Consider the following 25,733-nt stretch of genomic DNA (forward strand, 5'->3'; position numbering starts at 1 on the left):
GCCGTCCCAAATAAAACCTCTATATGAAATTGATATAAATAAATAATACATGTTATAATATTTTCTGAATTTTAATATTCAGAGATAAATTTGATAAATATAATAAAAATAGTAATTTATAAATAAAAACAATTTAGTATTACAAATGAAAATATACTTTACCCTATCAACTAGTCAAAAGCACCGGAATCAGAACGAACCATCCTAAACGGATATAAACCGCATCGCCCATCGCGCGGCTTAAACCCTCCTAATCCCCTACACCCACCTCTTCAGAATCCATCGCCTGAAAATGGACCACGGCGTCGCCACCTGCACGATTTCGTTCCAAATTCAACCCAAATGGGTCCGATTAGGGTTAGGTTCCAGCGAGCTCAACAATCTCTCCCTCTTTCCTTCTTCTCATGCGGGTCGCCTGAGCTGTCCTCGCAGGTGGAAGCATCTTTGCCTTCGGGGAGAAGGGACTAACCACTCAACGTGGGATGAAAAACCTTACGAGATTCTTCCCGGAGGAAGAATATCTTATATTGATGAGCAGGACATTGTGGCCTTCGTGGATCCTCCCACGGAGCTTATTCCCCTCGACCCGGAATCTTACAACCCTGCTGCCTACCTCTGGTTAACTTCAAGCGATGAAGAAGTTCATCGACATGTTTTTTTTTCGTATTAGTTTTTTAGTCGTTTCTTTCAATTGCATTTGGTCACAGAATGAAGGCAAGGATTTTTTTTTTTTAGCTTTTTATCCTTGTTTGAGTTTCCATTTTAATTCCGTTTCGCGGGTTTGTTGAATGAGGGGGAAACGTTCTTGCAAACAAGTAGTATTTGGCTGGAAGGTAAAACCCGGGCGGTGTGTTTTATCCATCTGTGTTTTGCGCGTCTTAGATGATTAGAGAGCGCTGTTATGAAAAACATGCATAATTGTATACCTTGAACGAATACAATGAACACACCAAGAGATTTTGTTTTGAACCTTCCTGTTGAAAAGAACAAGAACAAGATAGCTAGGCAGCTCTAGCTTGCCCGAGCTTTACAAAGAACAGAAGTGGTAGAAGTGAAGAACAATTATAGGGAATATAGAGAGAATTACTTTCATTCATTCATCCATATGTCCCCTAATTCCTCCTTAATAGGAGTATTTATATAATACTAATAAAAAACTGACCCTGCCTGCTCTCAAAGTCAAACAAGACGACAACATTGTGGAAGGAGTTGAATGACAGGTTTCTTGAGGGTGGGAGACATCAAGGTCTAGCATGGGGTGTCTTGAAGGATTGTTGGATTTGGAGCTGGTGCTGGCCTTGAATGATTTGGAAGAGGTGGTTTGGGAAGGGCATCGATGAAATAGACAAGAACTTCGACTCACTTGAGTTTTTTTTGTGAAGAGGTGGATATTGACAGTGTGGTTGGGAGGCGAGATCTGTGCATAAATTTGGTGATCTAGTGGTTAGAAGGCAGTGAAATTGACACGATATGGTGGGTGATGCAACGATGTATCTTGTGGTATGGGAAGGCATTGATTGTTGGATGCAAGAGAGATGGTGCGTGCAGACGTGCAGTTGGGTCAGAAGTGGTTTAATCGGAGGGAAATTAGGAGGGCTGGACAGTTGTGTTTGGTCTGGATCTTTAAGGATTGTTGGATATGGATGATGATGAATAATAATTCAAGGACATCAGCAACTCCAGAAGGAGGTGGAGATATAGAGACCAGAACAAAGGTTGGGGAAATCTCAACTAGAGCGCCATTGTTGCGAACCTTCCTATAAAAATAACAAGAGCAAGATAACCAGGCAAGTCTAATTTTCTCAAGCTCGAAGAAGAAGAGAGGGAGAAGAACAACATGGAAGAGAGAGAACTTTCATTTATTCATCCATCGATATGTACCTTAAATTCTCTTCAACAGGAGTATTTATATATTAAAAAAGCTACTAATCCTTTGCTAACTAAATTTTATCTAATTAACTACTCTTATCAGCCCAACATAATAATTAAATCAACTTCATCCTCATTAACCTATCATTACCTATGCCTTCAAAACCAACCTTACCCTCAAGGTTGAATGAAGACACTGAGGTTGTGGAAGAGTTGAAAATAGGTTTTTTGAGGCTGGAGACATAGAGATCTAGTGAGGAGAGGCTTGGCGACAAAGAGATATGGCGAGAGGTGGCTTGATGTATTGTTTGATCAGGAAGGCGCTTTCATCTTGATGAGTTGAAAAAGGTAGATTGGGAAGACCGTCGGTGGAATGACAAGAACTTCAACTCGCTTGAGTTCTCTTGGAAGGAGGTGGATCTTAATAATGTGGTTAGGAGGCGAGATATTTGTGTAGATTTGACATAGGCTAGGAGCAGCAGGTGGTAGATATGAATCATAAGAAGGTGTTGACAATGGGATGCGTAAGATGGTGTGGTTAAGCTTTGAGTGGCATAATACTGACAAATCTTGATGAGGGAAATGGAGAAGGGACTCGGAGTGGAATTTGGAGAGGCATCTGTGCAATTGGATTCAATACTTATGATCATTGAGGATTGTTGGATCTGGATGATGATAAATGACAATTCAAGGATGTCAGTAACTCCCAAAAAAAAAAAAGGTGGGGGAGATAAAAAGACCATAAATCAGGTTAGCAAAATCTCAATCCGAGAACCACCATTGTTGTGAAACTTACTGTAGAGAAGAATAAGAATAAGAAAGAACAAGATAACTAGAGAAATTTGGATTAGGAAGATCGTGGCAATTAGATTAGGAGGTTGATTGGAGGTAGGAATTGCAAAGCTAGATGAATTTTGGAGCAAATTTTAAGGATATTCACCCCGATGTAAAACTGATGGAATTTGAATACTAGAGAAGGAAAAAAGAGAAGAAACTAAGGGAAATGCCGTGTACTCAACTTGGATCAAAAGATAAGTTGTATGATTGTCTCAATAATAATATCATTCATCAATCAATAATCCGTTCAAATATAAGCCATGAATCTCTATTTATAGAAATATGATTACAAAGATTAGATATAATATTTTGATATCAAATATAATCCAAATCTAATAGTTCCTATTAATCCTATGTTATAAATTGAAATAAAGATAATCTATTAAATAAAATTGTAATTGCAATAAAATATAAGTCTAATTTTTAATATTAAACATTTCTTAGAATAATCTTCATGCGTTGCATCACCTAGCACTTTTGACAAACCCATATGTAGAGTAATATAACTAAACTTTTTTCAGAAGTTTACATTTAGTTACCTTTATTTTGGTCTTCCTCACAATTTAATCAAGACGCAATGGTGTTAATGGTTGAATCAGGGCTTGTTGGTGTTTGAGTGTGTGGGATACACCTTTTGTGAAGCTCCCAATAGCGTCAACAGATATCCCAGCCCACCTAGCACGAAGGGAGTCTTCTCATAAATAGTTAAGTTTCTCATTAGTGTGACTAGACTGCTAGGAGACCTTCCACATCTATGACAGCTCTGTTAGTGCTTATCAACCGGGCTAAGGAAATCTCCAATGTTATCGGAGTCTTGCTTGCATGCGGGGTGACATGCCATAGGGATAATCTCCTTACCCCCCTTTCTATGGGGATTTGCAAGGAAGTATTGTAGACCAGCAAAGCCCTTCTTTCAATTCGTAATGTTGTTTATTTTAACGGTTCATTTTGTAGCTTGTTGACAAGAAATGTAAAGGCACCTGGTTGTGAAGGTAAAAGTACTCACGAATTTTGAAAACCGTAGGCCTGAAGTGTGGATAAAGGTAAGATTTGGGTAACTAATTGAAGTTCACTAGAGTTTTTAAACAATCAATCAATAGAAAACCTAATGAATGGTTGTCTACGGAAGTAAAGTGATACCTTGAAATTATTTTTTTTTATGATAATTCTGAAAGATCTTGCAGGTGGCAGCCATCTTCCAAAGAATGTTTTTCTTGATATGGTTATACTATCACGGTTTGCATGGCATTGATTGCTGGGTCATATCTATGGAATGACTTTGTATTTCGTGATCATAAATTAACATATTTTATGACAGGAAGAAACTTGAAGATATTCCTGAAGAAAGGAGGCATAGATTGCTCGCTTCACTAAAGCCTAAGTATTTTTATGCCTCTTTTTTTATTTTGATGCTCATAATGATTTGAAAAAAAAAAAAAGAATATTCTCACTCTTTTGATATGTGTGGTATTGCTTGGCCTGACTGCATAAGTTCCCCCAACTTCTAGCATTCTTTAGATTTTTCTTACATAAGCAATTACCTGCTAATTCTAAATTGCCTCTTTAAGTGCAGGCATATACCTAAGATTTGGGAACTAACAGGTACACGTTATCAGGATGCTAAGCTGGCTAAACAAGTAGCATCTGCATTGCTGTCCATGGATGTCAATTCCATGCCTCCAGAGTATTGGAGATGTAGAACCAGCAAAGGTGCCTACTTTTTGGTTGTTGTGGTTAACCTCCATTTAGGAACATTACCATCTTCTCTCTATGAGCTGCTGCAATTTAATCTAAACACAATGAGCCAAGTGCTTGATATTCTATCAAATGTTATGGGTATTTTTTGATATTTTCCTCTTTCTCGATGCTTCTCATCATGGACAGAGATTCATCTAGAAACATCAACAGAGAAATTACTAGAGTTCAACTAGCTCTAGAGAGGAGTCATCATGTGAATGGTGGCTAACCTCCATTTTAGGAACACCACCATCTTCAGTTAGGGAAATTATGAGAACGGTGCATGTGAGAAGAGAAGCAAGGAGAGAATGATAGAGAAGAGATAAGAGAGATATGTACTTATTTCTCCCAATTTTTATATTGGATTTCTTTGTGTGGTGTGGCTCAGTAATTTTTTTCCTATTTTGAGTTTTTCCACGTTAAATCATGGTGTCTTTTAATTTTCCACTACTTTTACTTTCTTGATTGTTTCATCATTGTGGTATTTACTCCTCAATCTTCATCATCCCCCAATCTACGATTCCTACTATTCTGCTATCAATCCCATTGGTGGTTCGTATTCCTAATGTTTTAATATTAGGTTGGTCTATTTGTTTGGCATGATATTAGGTTGGCTTGGTTCTAGACTATCTTCAAGTTCAAGACCTATAGGTTAATTCAAATGTTATGGATGTCTTTGATTTACTGTTGGTGTTCTGATGTTTCCTACGGTTCCTACTCCTATGCTACTATTGATGCCATTGGTGGTTTCGACTTCTATTATTGTGGTCTTTTTGTTATGTGGGTCCTATTTGTCTGAGTCTCCTGTTACTATCCATGGATGTATTCAAACGACAAGATTTTGATAGATCCGAGTCTCTATTTACGTTGCTTTCTAATTGAGTATTAGATAACATTAAGTTTGAAGTTTTCTGGAAGTACATTGGGTTGATCTTATGCCAGCCATATATGCTATGGGATGCAGAATCTATAAATATATGATTTGAATTTTTGTATTTTTATCTTGCTTTTCATCGTAAGTTGCAGTTGAAATCTGAAACCTTTAATTGTTGGGATTTTTACATACATAACATCTAAAATTATTGAAAATACATATTTAACACAAACTTCTATATTTACTAATATACCACATAAAATCTCATTTTCCCTCTATTCTACCACTCCATTGAAGCGATGAGATACTTGTATTCACTTTGAAAGGATGCCATTGACAGGAAGAAAATCGTTGATAGTGATTTTTTACGGAAGGTTTAAACGGAATGTTATAATTGATTAAAAAAGGGGATTTATGTGGTATATTAGTAAATATAGAAGTTTAGATGTTAAATATGTATTTCCATATTTTTAGGTGTTATGTATGTAAAAATCCCTTAATTTTTTTGTATCAAATTGACATCAGAGAGTAGATCTTGTTTCTTTGAAGTGGGGTGATTATCATGGTATGTTCACGGATCAACAAAACGATAATATTCTAAATATTTAATAATACTAATTATAAGAGTTATTAATATCAGCTAAACATGCCATAAGCTGAATTAATGATTGCTTTAAACATTATGTTAGATATTAGTCCAGTTTTAAATTAGGTTGTTCCGCAATATACCACACCAGTCTTTTGTTAATAAATAGTGCATAGGTTGATGTGGGTTAAGTAAATTCAAAACACTCCATTGGATGGCCTATATTGATTCCTTCAATCGTAGACCATTCATTCAATATTTAATTGCCTTAATGATGTCGGAATTAAGCGATCTCAGGCTCATTGGATTTGTATTGCCAAGGCGTTTGATTCAACTGCAAGTATGTAAGATTTGGAGATCATTTGATCATCCATTTGATGTTATCATGTTTTTAATTATGCTTTGACTACTCAATCTAGGCTCATTCGAACTCGTATTGGACCACTTTTGATATCATTGGGTTTTTCTCATTAAGATGTTTAGTTTGACAATAAGTTTGTTGAAATTGGAGTTTTAATGGTCCTAAATTTAATCTTGACAGTTTCCAATTCAAATATGCATCGAGGTTATTTTGATAGATCCGAGTCTCTATTTACGTTGCTTTCTAATTGAGTATTAGATAACATTAAGTTTGAAGTTTCTGGAAGTACATTGGGTTGATCTTATGCCAGCCATATATGCTATGGGATGCAGACTCTATAAATATATGATTTGAATTTTTATCTTGCTTTTCATCTTAAGTTGCAGTTGGAATCTGAAACCTTTAATTATTGAAAATACATATTTAACACATAAACTTCTATATTTACTAATATACCACATAAAATCTCATTTTGTGTCCATGCGCGCGGGAGCAGGGCACACAAGCTGTCCACAACTTGGTGCGGGTGTTTGAGCTAGAGAATGCGGAGCAGAGGTGAAGCCTTGGTCGTGCGGGACAACACGCGCAGGACACACAGGTGAAGGCGTGCTGCAACGTGTGCAGGGTCTGGGGCGCGAGCGCGAGGCGTGGGCAGACACGATCCAAGGGTGTTCACGTGTGGGGTTTGCCCTAGGGAGGCATGCGGGAGAACGCACCAGGCCTGGGCGCACGCGTCGGATGCTGCACAGGCGCGTGCATGACATTTTTTGGACTTTGTGATTTCAAGTAACGGATACGAAAGTAGGTGGAGCAGAGGTGGAGCTGTGCTAGGACTGGGGCGATAGGAGACTTGAGAAGATGGCAGAGCTGCTTGAGGAAGTTTGTAACCGTCTGGTAGAGCCAATTGGCGGGGAAAACCAGCGGGGCAGTTCTTTGTGGACAACAAATATCTTTTCTTATTTTTGTAAAATCGGACCTAGATGGAATTTATTAGATATTGGTCCAATTTTAGGTTGGTTGTATCTAGGTGCATTTTATCTTGTTTAGCTTGTAAATAAGGGTGGCTTTGTAGTGTGTATGGGGCCCATGAATAAGAAATAAAGAATTCCTATGAAAGTTGTCTCCCTCTCCTCACTCCTCCCTTCCATCTCTCTCCTTCATTCAAGAATTTCTCCAAGATTCATAACACATTAGAAACTAATCAATGATGCTTACAAGAACCTGATAATGAACCAAGCCTAAATGAAGAACTCATTCATAGCATTTTTAGGAGATGTGGGACTCAACATGAAAGAAATAACTAAGATTAAAAAAGAAAAATTGATGCATTTGTGTTGTGGGAGGATTGATCCTAAAACTTGCTCTGATGGGGTGATGGATATGAATGCTTTTTTTATTAGCAAACAATGTCATGTGAATGCCAAATAGGATTTGTGGAATTAAAACTTGTAGGATAGGAAAAAATATATTGAATAGTTGTAGGAAAAAAAGAGATGATTGGGGTTAAAATCTACTACCATATGGTTTGAAATGAAATTTATTAAAAGAAATTGCATATTATCGCCCTATGATGGTTGATTGCTCGATGAATATAACTTCTTATAACAAAGCACAATGCCTTTAACTTAATATATGAGTAAGATTGAAGAAATATTATCATGTTTTGAAATTAGGAATGATAAAAAAACATTAATTTATATCTTAAATTTATCTTAAAACCTAAACTCTTAGAGAAATGATCCCACATTCAATTAATTTTCTCGGGGATATTTTTCAACTTTCTTTAAATTACAAACAAAGGTGTGTACCTAAAGGCCTAAACAAAGTTGCAAACAACTTCTATGATAGTTTTGCTAAGGCCTTGAATTCATTTTGTTAAAAAATTGATCATTATTAGGATATATTTTCTTTGACAACCTACTAAAGGAAAAGGACATTAAATTCATCCACCACACAATAAATAAAAATTCAGGAACTACAGGTTCAATATAATCATCTTTAACCTTGTCCCAACTATTTGGGGTTAAATTTGAGGAAGTGATGACAAATTTACACCCTAAAACATTATGTAGAAGTTTTTGTATAATTTATTCTCATTGTTTTTCTTTTGCGCTTCTTTGGTGCAATAAATCCTTTTTGCGTGCCAGAATATTCGCTGCTGTAGAGAGATAGAGAGTTTGTTATCTTAGCATTTGTGTTAAGATCCAACATGCACAAACAATAAGGAGTGTAGAATTGTAAAAGATACTAGAATTTGTTATGTGGAAAACTGGGAGAAGAGAAAAATCATGGGGCTTGACCCAGTTAATATGATTCCAATAGTATTTGTCTTTTGTTATAAAATATACCATTCTCCGGGGGAAGGCATTGATTCAATGTAGCAAACATATATTGTATAGAATATATCTCGTGTTTAAAGTTGGAAGTACCCTAAGGCGTAAGAGCTGTCTTTAAGAGATTGTTTGCTTTTTTGTCTGGTCATATTCCTTTGAGAAGGGGAGACCATAGCTCAAGAAGCCCAACATAAATCTCAGTTATGACATCAAGAGTCAGAGTTGGTGTTGATGGTTTGCATTGCTCTTATAAATAATGGCTCACATTGACATTATTTGCGATGGTAGGTGCTGAAGTCAACGGGCATCCGTGTAGCCTAACAATAACTGTCATAAGACCATAGTCAGACAATGGAGGTTAGAGGATTGCGGTTGGGAGATGGTGGTTGGAGGATTGCAATTAGATGATTGTAGTCGGAGAACCGCAGTTGTGCGATGATGATGGTTAGAGACCACAATCAGGCGATGGTGGTTAGAGATCTGGTGGTTGGAGGGTTGTAATCAAGTGACACTAGTCTAAAATGTTTGTAATCGAGCGATTATGGTTAGAGGTCGGCATTCGGGCGACTATGGTCGGAGAACCATAGTTTGGTGATAGTGGTCGGAGGTCAGTAGTCGGGTGACAGTGGTCGGAGGGTGATAGTCAGGCGGCTGTGTTTGGAGGTTTGTATTCAAGCGATGGAGGTAAAAGTTTTGTAGTTGGGTGACGGAAGTCAGAGATCCATAGTAGGGTGATGGTGCTGCAATGATAGTGTTTTAGCGCCGCTCCAATGGTGACTTTTAGGAGATGTTTTGATGCGGCGGTCGTGTGATGTTCTGACAGCAATGCTGGGTGATGCACTGTCGACTTCAGTTGGGTGGTGGTTAGATTGCGATAATTGGGTGGTGGCCTAATGGAGATCGTTAAATGGTTGCTTGACGATGGTGCTCATGTGGAGCTTTGAGATTCTTAGAGCCTCTCAACTCTCTTGAATCTCAAGACTAAGTTTAAACTCTAGCTCCCTTCTTTATGAGGAGAGTGAGGGGCATATTTATATATTTGTGAGAGTGGCATGCCCCATAATCATGAAGTAAATTCAAAACACTCCATTGGATGACCTGTATTGATTCCCTCAATCGTAGACCATTCATTCAATATTTAATTGCCTTAATGATGTCGGAATTAAGCGATCTCAGGCTCATTGGATTTGTATTGCCAAGGCATTTGATTCAACTGCAAGTATGTAAGATTTGGAGATCATTTGATCATCCATTTGATGTTATCATGTTTTTAGTTATGCTTTGACTACTCGATCTAGGCTCATTCGAACTCGTATTGGACCACTTTTGATATCATTGGGTTTTTCTCATTAAGATGTTTAGTTTGACAATAAGTTTGTTGAAATTGGAGTTTTAATGGTCCTAAATTTAATCTTGACAGTTTCCAATTCAAATATGCATCGAGGTTTGTGCCCAATTAAGGTGATTTTGGACAATGTATCATGTATAATAAGATTGGCCATACATTCGTGGAATATATTTCAACGAAACATTATATATTTTGGGATTGTGTGAACTTCGTAGGTGAAACTTGTTTCATTTTATGAATTGTGATATTATGTTTGGTCGGCACCTCATGGGCCGACTGGACCGGTCCAACATGGACCGGTGCTTACTTAACTCCAGGCGGGCCCCATATGGGGCGGAAATGGGCAAGAGGGGGGAAAGCCTTGGGGCCCATGATGGGGTTTAATTCAAGTGTTGGAGGGAAAATTTGAAGGGAAGGGGGGAAATTTGAATAGAAGGGTTGTTTAGGGATTTTGTATGGGTTGGGAGTTAAAGAGGGGGAAAGGGGGGGATTTAGGTTTTCATCTTGAATTTGGGCTGATTTTTGGGATCTTCTTGGAGGCTTGGGCTCTAGTCTTCTTGGGTAGAGATTTTGGAGAGTTCTCTTCCTCTTGAATTGAAGAATCTTATTTGGTTATTGTCTTATTTCTCCTACTAGTGGAGTACAAGTGGGTGGTTTGATTTTTCTCAGATTCCTATTCAATTTCTTTGATGTTTTCCACTGTTTGGGGCTGTTTAACTGCTGTAAACAGCAGTTTTGCTGTTGTTTGTTCACCAATTTGGGATAGGGTTGCTTGCGAACTCAAGTATTACCTTAGGGTTACTTGCGAACTCAAGTATTTCCTATCATAGTCTATTGCAAGTGTCTTATTTTAGTCTTAACTGCCAATTGTTCTTGTAGTCTAAGTTTAGTCGCCTACCTCTCTCTCTCTCTCTCTCTCACACACACACATAGGCGCCTGTACACACACATAGGTATTAACCATTTTAGTCCTTTTTGGCAAAGTCTTTTCCTTGCTTCTCTTCACTTGTTTGTTCATGCATAATTAGTTTGAAGTACAATGGACGATCCAGAATTTGTTGCATTATTTTATAATAAAATAGTCTTCAATTGATTAACATTTTTCTTATTCCAATTTTGTTTTATGAATGCGTGCATGACTTTGTTTAATATTTTTGTAATAGCAGAACTGCAATAATGGTGTGCATGCTTTTGTATTGTGTCAAAAGTTCTATCTCGGATGGTTTTTTTTTTGTCATTAGCATTTCTCTACTCTTGCACCTGCAGCAGCAACAACGACAACAACATCAACCTTTTATCCCACTATATGAGGTACTATTGCACCTCTGAGGTTAATTTATAAAAAGACACCAATGATGTCCCAGAAGTTCACCATGATAAGCAATTTTTGAACAACTAATTGATCACAAAATGTCTTCATGTAAACCGTCCAGTTATTCAACTTAGGAAATTATTTATGCCATTTTACTCATTTGGATATACATTTACTAAAATTCATGTATAAGCATTATTGATTCTTATTTTTTTTGTGCTTTTGGACATTTGAAACAGGTCCAATGCCATTTTCTTGGTTAAATGACTTCAGAAAGGTCACATTAACTTAACTAAGTTTATTCTGACCGCTTTTTCTTTCTTCAAGTATGTATAATGCTAAATATCTCAAGGCATTTTTAAATTTTGACATTAGTCAGGCCATTTTCCAAGGGAAGGATGGGAGCACATATGGAAGAATAATCCTTCGTAAGATTATCTATTCCAAATAAAATTTTTTTAAAATTATTTTAAGAATTTTTGCAGGCATTCTTTGTCTCTTTTTCTTCTAATTTGTTTTTTATATTTGTCAAAAGACTTGTTTATTAGAGTCTAAGAATTAAACTCTTTGATTTCAAGTTGAATATGTGTAGGAGCTTTGTACGCTAGAGTTTTAGTGGTCAAACTATCAGTTTTTATGCTTGACCGAGAATATCCTTTATGCTTGACCGAGAATATCCTCTACAATAACTAAGTAGTTTCGAATTTTACTTAACTTTTCATTAGGTTTATGATAACAAATAAATGCTTATTGGATTTTCAGTTTCCTAATTTGATAGGAAGCACTTGTAGATCTCAAGTAATTCTTATTAATCTTTGGAAAACAGCGAGAATTCTTCACAAAAAATCTACACAAAATTAGGAAAAACAGTAGATAATTTGTATTATTTGATGAAATGAAAACAGAAAATACCAAGATACAATTGATCCTCTATTCAAGAGGAGGATCTATCTCCCCCAATTCTCCAGATGCTGCCGTTAGAGCCCAAAACCTGTAAGAGATCTCATATTTCAGCCAAATTAAAGATGCCCTAACCCTAGGAAAACAAACTATTTGATGCATACAATCTAAAAGGAAATCTCTTAACAGTCCCTATATTTAAATTTCCCTCCTAAATTTCTCTTAAAACCTTCATAATATGTTTTTTTAGACTATGCGGTTTGATCGGCATACGCAGGAAGCGGAACTTCTCCGCCTTTTTGCCCGCAAGCCGGTCCGATATGGACCGTCTGGATCGGTCTAATGGACCGATCTAACAATACTCACCTCCCAAAGACTCACCTTGTTCGCAAGGTGGAAATACGACACCCTCCTCCCTTCCCTCATAATCACAAACGATAAGAACATGAAGAGTTCGGTCCGTACACATGTGCCCCGACGTATACCTCTCATCACATCTGAAATAGAGCCCCTTCGCCCTCTTCTCCTGTAATTCTATTTCTGTGAGCTTCTTGAAGTTGTCCCCAGTTCTTCCTATTGTAGTCTTTTCTTTGAAGCCCTCCGAATAGTGTCCGGTGTTGGCTCCTCGGATGCCAATAAGGTGATGGTCATCCTATACGAGCCTCCTGAACTGCTGCCTCCCGTTTCTCTCTCCAGGTGCCTCTCCTCTTCCTAACTGTTGTGCAGATCTCTAATTTCAATCACTTCATAAAGTTCCCCTCAAGTACAATCTCTAGAAGCCGATCTAGTTGACTGGCGAGATACTCAAATTGCTCGCGGTACTCCACTATTTTCCCCTCATGCATCAAAGTGAAGAACTGCTTATAGAAGTTCCCTCCCTTGCTTGTTTGGAAACGTTCCAATAAATAGTCCTTAAACTCCCTCAAGGTCTGTATCGGTCGCCTCGTATCCCTCCACTGGTACCATGCTAAAGCCTTCCCAAGCACATCCCCGACATTGCGTTCTCGATCACCCCAGCACTGAACTACAGAGAGCAGAGCGCCGTCATGGTATAGATACGACGCTGAAGCGGTGCAAGACAGATGCTTGAGCACCGCATCACCTCAAACTGGCGTTGCAGCACTGCGAGACGGACTGTACGGTTTTCTTTCTCGTTTTTCTAAAGATTTGCGTCCCTTGGGGTTATTTTACTTGGCTTTCTCCTTAGTAGTTTGTGTGTATAGGCATTGAGAACGGTGCATGTGAGAAGAAAAGCAAGGAGAGCGAGAGAGAAGAGAGATCTGTACTTATTTCTCCCAATTTTTTTAGTGGATTTCTTGATGTGGTGTAGCTCCGTGGTTTTTTTCCTATTTTTAATTTTTCCACGTTAAATCCAAGTGTCCTTTACTTTTCCGCTGCTTTTACTTTCTTGCTTGTTTCGTCATTGTGGTGTTTACTCGTCTTCCTCAAAACCTTAATGAAGTGCAAATTGGGTAACTTTTTGAAAGCAATACTCCTTTTTGTAATTAGCAGAATTTTCACATTTTACAGATTGTGAATATCAAGATGAAAATTTTCTAGTACATCTTGTAGTTATTTTTGTTCTAGCATGCTTGTAGTTATCATTTAATATGTGGACGAGCTAAAAATTATGCCATTGACACATTCTAGTATTTTGTTGGGTTTTCTTAAATATCAAGAAAAAGTTCAAAACAATCACCCAACTATAGTTGGTTAAATATCCCAGAAGGTAAATAATAATTACCAATATAATTTATGCCATAATAACTTACTAGTTTGATGCTTTTTATAAATATCTCTTTTACAAATTATTTTCTCTTATTATTTAGCAGGTTAATGTTCATTTAAATTTTTTGTATTATTAAATTACAAAATAGAGCAATATTAGAAATGTAATCTCACATACTCATGCATTATCTAAAATACCCTCACATTTAACTTTGGTATTAATTTTAACAGTCATTTTTTGCCCTATGATTAAATCTGATTAAGTTTCAATAGTTGAGAGATTAATTTGGGGGCTTGGGGCAATGCAAAACTTAGGGACTAAATTGGGCACTTATAATCGGGGACTATTTTGTGCATTTTCTCCTTAAATATTAAGCAATTAAGTAATTATTTTTCAAATCTAGTGCCAGATTCCTGCTCATTACTTATTTGTTCAAATTAAGGGCCGACTATATTATATTGGTAATCACGTGAAGGATGAGCCCAAATATATGAAACATGCTGGTTTGAGTCTAGGTTTGGCAAAGCTTTGCAGCACGTGTCAGAGAATGTGACACAAGTGGCGAGGCCTTCTCAAACATTGTGTTGTTGCACGTGGGAGGCTTTCCCAAGGAAACTCTCTTGAAAAAACAGGGTTTTACCTTGGAAGAAGCTTGCTGTGGAGATGGGCATACCCTTGCTGCTCTGCCAAACAAACTCTATGTCATGTAATCAGGGAGACTCTTCTAAGTCGTTATTTGATTCTAGGTTTACTTCGGCTCCCCTTATTACTTGGCCTAGTCAGGCTTTATAATAAATTGTCTGATTTTTTCTTCATTGGATAAAATTGCAGAGATGTGCACTACATATCAACTTTTAAAGCATTGTAACTAGCTGTGCTTTATTACCAACTCAAAAACTGTTGTGCCGTTACAGTATAAACTAATTTTTACTATTATATACTCTATAATTTTCTTAAAAGAGTTCAGTGGAAAGGATTTACGACAAGTTTAATTTAATGGCCTGCTCTGTCTTCTATCAATTCATTTATCCTAGCCACCCTCCTCTCTACCACTCAGTTTTCTATTAACATGTCTAGCAACACTGAAACCACATTTTCGAACTCATTTAGGCCTCGTTTGGTTCCCCCGACCTTTTTGTTCGTTCTTAAATGGATGTATTAGGACGGAGAAGCATAATTTTTTTTCTTTCTGGATCGGCATAAATACGAAGGTGTAGTGATGCACCCACGAATCGTCTTACCTGCAAGAATAACCACAAGCAAAAACAAGAAGCAGAACACAAGTTCTATAGAGAAAACTGAGTTTCTTTGTATTAGTGATTTCTTTTGTAAAAAGCTGTGTTTCTCTATGTATCCCCTTTTCTATATATCTTTCTTCCTATTGCTGTAAAAGGAAAATCAACCTATAAAAGCAAATGCTGTACTTAAAAACAGAAAGGGAAAATAAGCTAGTGAAAAGCAGTAAAAAGTGAGGAAGTTTGTTATTGGTGGTAAGTTGTCTAAGAACTTCCCTTTAGCTATCGTGTACCGCATCATGTAGCAAAAGGTGTTTTGAAAAAATCACGTAAACAAACAGTAAGATAATAATTTTTTTCACCGATTGAAATCGGAAACGGAGAACTTGCGGCCAACCAAACGAGGCCTTAGTTTGAAGTCTTTTAAATAGATAACACGGTTTACAAAATCGTGATTTCATCTTCACTCATTTTGTGGGAAATTGAAATTGTTATATTTGATGGATTTTAAGGGTATTTGCGGAGCGTAAAAGTCAATCTGGATCGTTAACCAAATGATGGGCTTAGCAAACGTCATCTTTTTTCAAAACGTGTTTTAGCAACCAAATGGGATCTATGAAAGGTTTAGTTTTTTCTTGATATCTCACGTTTTGTATTGCGTCTACAGTGTCAAAACTTTATGGTCCACTGTACTTCACAGTAAGAGAAGTCACGGAGATAATTTCTACAGAGCAGCCTTGTGATCTGGTATATGAGTTTGGTGATGGACTATTAGACTTGTCTGAATTTCCCGAAGGCTTCCCTATACCTGGTATATTATTCTCTTACTCAAACTACAATGTCAGTTTCATTTATTTCTTTATTATTAGCTGATATTGTCCCCTTGCTTTATGATCTTGATTCGGTCAAATCTGCAGCGAAGCATCCCTGGCCTTTCAATGACCATTTGGTCATATACATTCGACATGCTGGACCTGGAGTTGTGGTAGGTCAGGCATGGCAGGAAGGGAATGATTTGGATCAAGTGCCTAAGAAGTTCTGTGGTGAGATATTAATGGTGAAAGACTATATTTCGAGTTTATAACGGTGGTAGGTTCAATATTCCTTGTGATTTTTTCATATTACTGATATTAAATAACTGAACGCCATTTTTTTTTTGTATGGTTGCTGTTAATTCTTGATTGCAACTTAAATTTCCTAATTTTTTGGGATTTTTACTGCTAATGCAACCATTCAATTCTAATATACTTCTAGTATCAAAGATACTATTCAAGAATTCTAGTTGGAACTAATGCTAGTATATGATTCTGTTGATCTGAAGTTAGATCATGTTATAGTTTATATGTAGTGATTTCTATCCTTGCAAATATGAGCATACAAGTCATTTTTTTATAGCAGCAAGTAGACAGAATCACTTCAAATATAAACTACCTGGAACACTCTGAATCGGTTTTAGTGCATCGTCACATTCAGGGTTATCTAATATGCTAACCCAGCTAATCAACCTGCATTGATTGTTTTGAGATGTTTTGTGAATTGGTCTTTAGTAAGAAAAGTTGTGGTAAATTTATGGTGTGTTTCTGGTCAAACCTGATAATTAAATCCAGAAATTTGAAAACCTTCAAATTGCTCCCGTTTAAATTGATTTAGAAATCAGTTTGGCTTCAACTTGGAGATGGCTCACTTATAGACCAGGATCGGCCTAGGTGGGCTGGACGAACTAGCCCGGGGGGCTGGTTTATTTACCTGGGTTACCGTAGCCGCTGGCCCCCTTGGTGGGGCCCAGTACTTGAATATGAGGGGGCTGTTAGGTAGGTTATTATTTAGGGATGAGCTGTTTAATAAATTAGGGTTGTATTTGTGTGTTTTAAAATAGACGAGATTTTTCTTAGGTTAGGGTTATGTGGTTATTTGTTGAATTTTGATAGTTCCTAAGGTTTGTTTGGGCTCTAGCCGCTGACTAGAGATTGGGAGAGACGGATCCTCCTCTCCAACTGAGGATCCATTATATCTTGTTCGTTTTTTTTCATCTTTTATCAATAAAAAAGTCTATTTCTAGTTATTTCTTCCAAAATTTTCTCCAATATATTTTTGTAAGTGCTGGAATTTAAACTCAGCAAAGGAAATTCTTGTGCCTACAAACATTTACTATCACTCACCTTAACAAAAAGTGTGGCCAAACTTACATACACTAGAACTTTTTTATCAGTCTCACTTGGCTCGCTATCCTATGAGTTTTTTCTCTCAGTAAATTTGGCCTATTATTGTGATTATCCTCATTTGTCCTTTTATACTATGAGTTTGAATACTTTTTTTTTTTAGAGAGAATTATATATATATTACAATACAATTCTTGCATTTTTATATATTTAAAATACAAATTATATCCCACTTATATAATATCACTTCCCATCAAAGAATATGCATCAAAATGTGTGTTTCATTTTAGATAGTTAATATTAGTCATATTTTTTATATGATTTAGATATTAAAGTGTTAAATTATATATTCTAATTAATTTTCATATTTATTACATTTTTTAATCATTTGACCTTTCTTTTTGGTTGTCATGGATTGCAATCGTTTGATTGTTTACTGGAGGAACCGTTGGCACTATCTGATACGAAACAAAAAGAAAACAAAGAAAAAAAAAAATGCTGATGCCCTAATGTCTCCAATTAAAATTTATTTATAGAAATATAATATTCACAAATATTTATAAAATAACTATTAGGAGGCTTCGTTTGGGATGACTTTCTTATTACTTCTTAAAGCAATTTTTTAGTTTATTTATAGAAATATAATATTCACAAATATTTATAAAATAACTATTAACTCCTAATACTTGTTGCTTGTAAACTATATTGCTCTAATTATAATCTATCCATTATATTATCCTAACACCATCTCTTGAATGAAAAATCTATGTGATATCAAGCGAAGTAGGAGATTTAGGCTTCATTTGTAACTAATTTCTTATTGCTTATTAAAATAATTTTTTAGTTAAAAAAATTATTATTTTTAACTTAAAGTCATCCGAAATGGAGCCTCAAACTTAACTTTATATAAACATATTTATTTTTTAAAACTTGATGATCAATATATATATATATATATAGTAAGTTGGAAAAAGTTTTGAGACATTGCACTCTAAAATGACACAATGAAAAAAAAAAAAAGATTTATGTTGCTGACCCTATATATTAGTTCCCAAACTTTTTCTAAAAAATTAAAATAGCTCTTAATTATATAAAATATCAATTTTCTTCATTGAATTTTTAAATATGGACTAAATTAATTTTTTAGTGAGATCATTTAGGCCTTTATTTAAAAAATATAAAGCACTAAAATAGGGATTTTAAATAGTAAGGACAATTTTGATCTTTTGTAAAAAATTTGGGAACCATTTAAAGGACTAAATATTTTTCTACCAAAATTAATCCAATAATTTTAGTGCACCTTGTAATAATAATAATAATAATAATAAAAGATTATTCTCATTTCTTCTCCCAAATAAAAAATCACCTCTTCTACCCCTCACCTCCCTGGTGTGGTCACCTCCCACCTTCAATAAATACCCACTCACCTCCATCTTCCCCCTCCCACTCTCCCCCCTCGCCCATCAAGCCAAACCAGAGCATCAAAACCAGGGCAAGATCCAAATGGGTAAAGACGTCGAAGTAATCGAATCCGGCTCCCAAAACGTCACTGAGTACACCGCGAAAGACTATACCGACCCCCCTCCCTCCGCCCTCTTCGACTTCGAAGAACTCGCAAAATGGTCTCTTTACCGCGCAACCATCGCCGAGTTCGTCGCCACCCTCCTCTTCCTCTACGTCACGATCCTCACCGTCATCGGCTACAGCCACCAATCCGATCCCCTCCTGTCACCCAACGCTGACTGCGAAGGCGCCGGAATCCTCGGCATCGCCTGGGCTTTCGGCGGCATGATCTTCATCCTCGTCTACAGCACCGCCGGGATCTCCGGCGGCCATATAAACCCGGCCGTGACCTTCGGCCTTTTCATCGCTCGCAAAGTCTCGCTTTTTAGAGCCCTGCTTTATATGGTGGCGCAGTGTCTCGGAGCTATATGCGGAGCCGGTTTAGCTAAAGCGTTTCAGAAGGCGTATTATACCAGATATGGCGGCGGAGCGAATGAGGTGGCGGATGGGTATTCGAAAGGGACGGCTTTGGGGGCGGAGATCATCGGAACTTTTGTTCTTGTTTATACTGTCTTCTCCGCCACCGATCCGAAGAGGAGCGCACGAGATTCGCACGTGCCGGTTAGTATTCTACTCTCTTTCTCTCTCTATTTTTTTTAAATGACTAAAATTATAGATTTTTTAAGATTTAAAATTATTTATTATTAATTAAATGCATTAAATTTTTTATTCAATTAAACGAGCACAAAAAATCCAAATATTTGAAATTAAATAAATAATTAATTGATGATATTTTTGTTTATTAAATAGTTTTAATTGGTGAAAGATATGCATAAAATTAAATTTTAAATATTTTTTATATACTATCAAAATTTACTATATATTTTTATATGTTTTGATAAATGATTATCTATATAAAAAATTATGAAATTTAATTCATAAATTATTTTCATATCATAGATTGTAAAAAACTTTATATTCTTTACTTTAAAGGTTATATAATATGATAAGTTCAAATTTAAAAAATTAAAAGAAATTATTATTCCTTTTCTTTAAAAGTTTATTTAATAATATTAACTGCAAAATAATAATTTAAAATAGATACTTGGCCATTGATCGTCGCTACTATGGCCTCTCCGACCAACATCGCTGACTACGGTCATTACAACCTCCATCGCCAGACAATGATTGTCTTTCTAACAACATTCGCTCTATGACTATGGTCCTTCCGATCATCACCGCCCGACTACAATCTTTTTGACCTACTTTCCCATCCAACCATTGTCATTTTGACCACCATTGTCAACTACGATCTTTTTTACCTACGTCACTTTCCAACTATGGTCTTTCCGACGTATATCGCTCGTCAACTACGGTCTCTCCAACCTTCGTCACCCGCTGATTATGATCTTTCAGACCTCCGTCGTCTATTGACTACGTTCTTTCTAACATCCGTCGTCTACTGACAACGATCCTTTTGACCACCATCGCTCAACAACTATTGTCCTTCCGACCATTGTCGCCCGACTACTGTCTTTTCGACCTTCTTCGTCTAATGACTACGATCATTTCAACCATCATCGCCTGACTACAGCCTTTCTAAATCCATCACCCGACGACTATGATCTTTCTAACCTCCATCGCCCACTGATTGCAGTCTTTTTGACGTCCGTTGCCTGCTAACTACAGTCCTTATGACTAGTTTCTCTCTGACTATGATTATTCTTACCACTGCCGCACGAATATTGTTGTTCTGACCTCCATTCCCCACCTACTATAGTCCTTCAATTCTAGACTTTATCATTCGTCGACTATGGTCCTGCCGACCAAACGAATATGTTAGCACTAGATCTTCCAACTCCCACCATGTAATGCATTCTATATGATATATATTTACTACATTGAGCTAAGGCCTTTCCCCCAAGGAGGACCTAATTTGTAATCAACCACAAACACTAATAGATTCATTCAAACTAGGCCAGTTCTCATGGTTTCTCCTCCTTTTCAAGAGTTTCCACGTAAAACTTTGGTGTCTCTTATGAATGCTACACACCTAATTTCTTATCTGTTTGTGTGCTGAACCTTTGTATAATACTAAGATGTTAAATTTTATATTTTTCTACCAACGTGAATATTCCAGGACACAACAATTACAAAGGATCGAAATGTAATAACACTAATCTATATTTTGTGAGGTAATTTTTTCAATTTTAACTAAGACAATCTCATTTTAAGCTTATCTCATAATTTTAATATTCACAGTGAAACTTTTTAGAAAATTTTCCATCCCAATCTTGTGTTCAATCACAGGCACAATAAATTGTTTACTTCCCAATGAATTTCTTATGCTACACAAAAAAATCTCCTCTCATGTTATTTCTCAATTAACGCTTAGACACTTTTTAAATTCATACACAGAAATTCCTTAAAAACTATACATGAAAAAATAATCAGAGACTCAACAGATACTATTCTTGGCTCACAATTTTTAACAGAAAAAAATCTAATAAATTTCATTTAAGTTGCTAGATCTTGTAGATTTAATAGGTCAAATCCATGGGATCAAAATCAGAAAATATTTTGAATGCTTTCTTGTCTTCATGTTGCAGAGAACTGAATCGAGAGTCACCATTCAAACTTTTGATCCATGTGCCATTTCGGAAAGGAAATGCAGTGCCATTACAGAAGGTGCAGCTTGAAAGGATGCAAGCAGCTGATAGCCTTAAGTTCTATCCAATCCTGAATGTTTTACATGGCGCATTCTTCAGATAAGACTATTTATATGCTTCTCTCCTTCGTCAACTTCGAAACACGTGAAATATCATTCAGATGGAGTTATCTGTTCGCAACAGTGATATTCTTCTGAAGACTTCTGGTTAGATCTCTTAGAGCATAATGCGTTTGAATAGTGCAGAGATAAATTTATCATTTTGAAGTTTACTTTCATTCGCTACTATCTACATATACTGATAAGGTTTACCCAAAAAAAAACATATACTGATAAGAACTTGAGATCAATCAATATCATCATTATCATTGTCTATTGATCTATGCAGTTCATCTTAATCTGTTGATTAGAAGTTTTAATTATCAATCAAACAGCTCATCTTAATCTGTTAATTGGTAGGTTTAACTATCAATGAAAAGATATTAAATTCAAATATCATAAAAAAGAAAACTTTTTTCTTCATAAAAAAATTCATATTGATTAATGATTTCCGAATGTTTTAACGGTTAATTTAGTTACACGCATTGCAATAGAACTCCACATATGGAGAGATTATTTTGTGGGGAAATTGGACACAGAACATCATCCAGAGACCAATCAGAATACGTCACATCGGCGATACCTAGCCGCAGTATAGAGTACAGGATAACGTGGAGCATTATAGTTAGTCTCCAGACGACGTTCGGCATCCGCATGGAATAATTTCACCAGCAGGCCAAGGCCGGAAAGCTGAACATTTGTATTATTAAAGACTGCTCTCACAGGCAAGTAGTTGAAGTTTTTTAGTCTTAGATGCCAATTATCAATATGTGACTATCACATTAGTCATTTGAAAAGCAAATGAACACTTATAGAGCTGTATTTTCCGTATGAGACTTAGCTATTAATAGTTGATAATTTCAGTTTATTTCCATTAATGTTCTTGGATGAAATGAATACAGTTGCAGTGCCGAGTTTTGCCAACGATATATACCGAAGTAACAGTGGCCATTTTTTATTATAATAAATCATGAATTATATTTTATAATATTAATTTGAATAAGAAATTAATGTTTAAACTTTGCATACAGCAGCATAACAGAACAAAAGATAAGGATTTTTTTTTAAAATTTTTTTTTTTCACGCATATTCTCGATAGAAAATTAACAGAAAATAAGTTTGAAAAATTCTTCCAATACCTGTGTACAATACAAGAAAATACTTCTTTGAAATAAGAGCTACAGGCTTAAGCTTTGGGCATGTAGTAAGTGGTATTCCCATCACAATTGCAGAAGCACAATCTAATGTAAAAAATTTTCATTAATGATGAGAATTTCAGATAGAATATGATTTCATATATTTCACATAGATCCGTGCAAGACATCCACAACAAATACATGATGCTCCATATGATCTGAAATAAAATTTTCTCTTCTTAGACAATAAACAAAGTTTTCTACATTCTTTCAAAATTCAAAATATAAATACAAATACATGATTATATTATAAAACTAATCAGCTCAAGAGGGATAGATAGGAAGAAAGAAGGTGGGGTGACAAGAAAAAATATAAACGATGCAAGTAATTATAAACGGAATAGAGAGCGGCCATGATCTACTCTTTCCGTTTAATAAGTCTTGCAAGGTCAAGAAAGATGCGATAAGAAGAAAAACGACAAAAAGAGTGAATAAGGTGAGATGAGAAAATAGATTGAGGAGAAAAAAAAAAGCTCAGTAAGGATAACACCAGCTTCAAGCAAATTCTCTACCGCTATTACGACGCTTCATTCTGTTTTTATATTGTATCAACTCACAAGAGAAACGCAAAGAAATACCACACCATCTCATACAGCAAGAAAGATCCTTGAGAAGAAGATGAAGAGCTAGTGCTGGAGAATATACTCTGTTGCCATAACCGAGATGGCAATGGCAAGGATAAAGGCATGGAGGTACCTTATACAGGTAACATGAAAAGGCATGCAGCTGCGATGAAGAAAAAATATGTGGAAATTGGGATATATATAGAAGAATGGTTGCTTTTAATTTTTCATACAACTACCAGTGCATTTCATATTTGCAAATTTATCCTCAACAAAAAAAAATGATGGCAGAAGGTATATATTTCTTTTTTTTTTTGGGACATTTAGGCCATTTAAGGCAAACTCACACACACAACGCAAACACATAGACTCGAACCCTGGACCTCTTACTTGGAAGCCTAAGCTCTCAACCAATAGGCCAAGGAGAGTTGTGTTATATATTTCTTTCACAGCACATAAATTATTTGATCCATTCTGGCATTTGTATGCGGTCAACTTTTTTTTTTTGGAAGATCAACTATAATTGAACAGGTTTATTATATAATATGTGTTAACATTTAAAAGAAGAATATTAAACAATTTTTTATTTATAATAATATCATTTAAATTTTAAAGAGTATGGTTAAATTATTATTTTTATTATCATTGATATATTAAATTCTTAATAATTTTATTATCCATGAATTTTCTAATTAACTGTAAATTTTTTTTAGATAATTTACCTCAGTACAAATTTTACTTAAAACCCCATCTGGCTGTCGACGTACAACTCCTATTTGTTTAACCTGCTTAACGTGTCATTGCCTGTTTTTTTTTTTTTTATTTTTTTTTTTTTGGTAATTTTTATTTTGTTTTGAGCTAACTATTTTAATTGTATTTATAACAGCTCAGTTTGCTGCCCCTCGCCAATTATATTTTTTTGCTTTATGGCACTGACCTTTTTAATATTTATAAATTTTTTTTATTTAATAAGATTATGCTTAGAATATCACCATTCCTAGTTAAAAAAAAAACAAAATAAATGAATATAATTCTTCTCATCACATTTGTCAGCTGACCAAACAATAAGATATAATTTTATGTAAACATGGAAGACCTCCAGAATGGGAGCAGTACTGACATTCCCAATTGTGCGCTTCTCCTCCTGCAGACAGAAAAGAGATAGCCAAACTAAGCATTCGGAAAAGCAATAAATACATTGAGAAATATTTATTACATGGGAACAAATAGCAGAGAAATGGTGACTGTTAGCGTTTAAACTTTGAAGAATTGCAGAAGCACTGAAGAGAGAGAGAGAGAGACAGAGAAAGAGCAGTGTTGTGCTGTTGAGGTGGGTTATGTTACTTACACATCACCAAATATACAAAACATCTCTTATCTTCTTTATCACGCAAAGATGAGAACAACCAATGGATATAGCAAAATATAGAAAAGAGGGAAGGGAGTTTTTTTATGTTGACCTGCACTTCTTTGGATACAGGATCCATACTTAATAAATATGTTTGTGATGATGGTGTTTGCTTTAGGATTTGGAGGACCTATCATCACCATTTAGCATTAACTTTTTTACTCTATCAGAAATTTATATAAATCTATTTATAGTTTAATGTTTTTATAAGAAAATCAATATTAAACTTTAAATAAATATGATAATCTTTTTTAAACAATGAAAAAAAAATAGCATAAAGGAAAAGAATTTTTATTATAGGAATTCCAAATTTGTCATATGAAATAGTGATATGATTATTAAAATTTATAAAAAAGTTTGTCATGGTTGGAATATTCAAGTTTTTCTTTTGTCGACAGTAAAACTGACTGATTATATTTTTTTAATGAAGATTATAGAAGAGATTGAAGGATTGTTTTGTTCTTTTGAAGTTTTGAATCTGGAAGGTTATAAGCTATCTCATCTTATGTATGCCGATAATCTTCTTATCTTTGAAAATGCCTGTGCTCCAAACTGTGCAAAACTTAACCAGCTGCTTTCCACATTTGCTAACTTTGCTGGCCTTCATATCAACTTTGATAAAAGCTGCATTACCATACCCCCTAATTGTCCTAACGATGTAGCCATTATTGTTCCCATAACATCTCTGCACTTTCTACTCTTATCGCCTACATTGGTATACCCTTTTCTTAAATGAGATATAAAGAGGTTGATTTATCTTCTCTTTTAGATAAAATTACTAACAAGCTTTCCAACCTCTTTCTTTCGCGGGTAGTTTACAATTCCTTAAATTCAACATATGAAATTCTATAGTTTATTGGATTCGACGGTCAATAATACCTAAAATTACTCTCAAATTCATTAAAAAACTATGTGCAAAGTTTTTTATTTTTATTTTGGAGACATCAAAGCTAGAAAATTGCATCTCATTTCCTGGGCTAACATGCAAATCTAGGGATAAGGGTGGCTTTGGTTTA

At 35.6% G+C, this 25,733-nt stretch overlaps 2 protein-coding genes across 4 annotated transcripts; both read left to right on the plus strand.

Moving 5' to 3' along the window:
* Window positions 1-218: 218 nt before the first annotated feature.
* Window positions 219-16,413, plus strand: LOC110105094. Of its 3 annotated transcripts, none has more exons than XM_020834461.2 (7): window positions 219-618; window positions 4,025-4,087; window positions 4,280-4,416; window positions 11,497-11,534; window positions 11,637-11,685; window positions 15,789-15,932; window positions 16,039-16,413. In XM_020834461.2, exons 1-7 carry the CDS (start codon window positions 293-295, stop codon window positions 16,203-16,205), a joined length of 924 nt encoding a protein of 307 aa, XP_020690120.1. In that variant the 5' UTR covers window positions 219-292; the 3' UTR covers window positions 16,206-16,413. The 3 variants fall into 3 exon arrangements, with proteins under 3 accessions (XP_020690120.1, XP_020690122.1, XP_028553824.1); XM_020834463.2 differs by having other exon boundaries at window positions 244-357; XM_028697991.1 differs by having other exon boundaries at window positions 476-3,942.
* A 2,297-nt stretch (window positions 16,414-18,710) lies between these two features.
* On the plus strand, window positions 18,711-19,458 carry LOC110105075 (aquaporin PIP2-7-like). Its single transcript, XM_020834442.2, has one exon. It carries the CDS (start codon window positions 18,784-18,786, stop codon window positions 19,441-19,443), a length of 660 nt encoding a protein of 219 aa, XP_020690101.1. The 5' UTR covers window positions 18,711-18,783; the 3' UTR covers window positions 19,444-19,458.
* The last annotated feature ends 6,275 nt before the right edge of the window (window positions 19,459-25,733 follow it).

This window comes from Dendrobium catenatum, unplaced genomic scaffold (assembly GCF_001605985.2).
Source record: "Dendrobium catenatum unplaced genomic scaffold, ASM160598v2 fragScaff_scaffold_1024, whole genome shotgun sequence".
NCBI classification, from domain to species: Eukaryota; Viridiplantae; Streptophyta; class Magnoliopsida; order Asparagales; family Orchidaceae; genus Dendrobium; species Dendrobium catenatum.

What these genes read in the sequence shown, in the direction of transcription:
- LOC110105094 (XM_020834461.2), top strand. Translation starts at nt 293, where the DNA reads ATGGACCACGGCGTCGCCACCTGCACGATTTCGTTCCAAATTCAACCC. An exon ending in CTCGCTTCACTAAAGCCTAA is followed by an intron (nt 4,088 to 4,279) that starts GTATTTTTATGC and finishes CTTTAAGTGCAG; the next exon opens with GCATATACCTAAGATTTGGG. An exon ending in CGAAGGCTTCCCTATACCTG is followed by an intron (nt 15,933 to 16,038) that starts GTATATTATTCT and finishes TCAAATCTGCAG; the next exon opens with CGAAGCATCCCTGGCCTTTC.
- LOC110105075 (XM_020834442.2), top strand. Translation starts at nt 18,784, where the DNA reads ATGGGTAAAGACGTCGAAGTAATCGAATCCGGCTCCCAAAACGTCACT.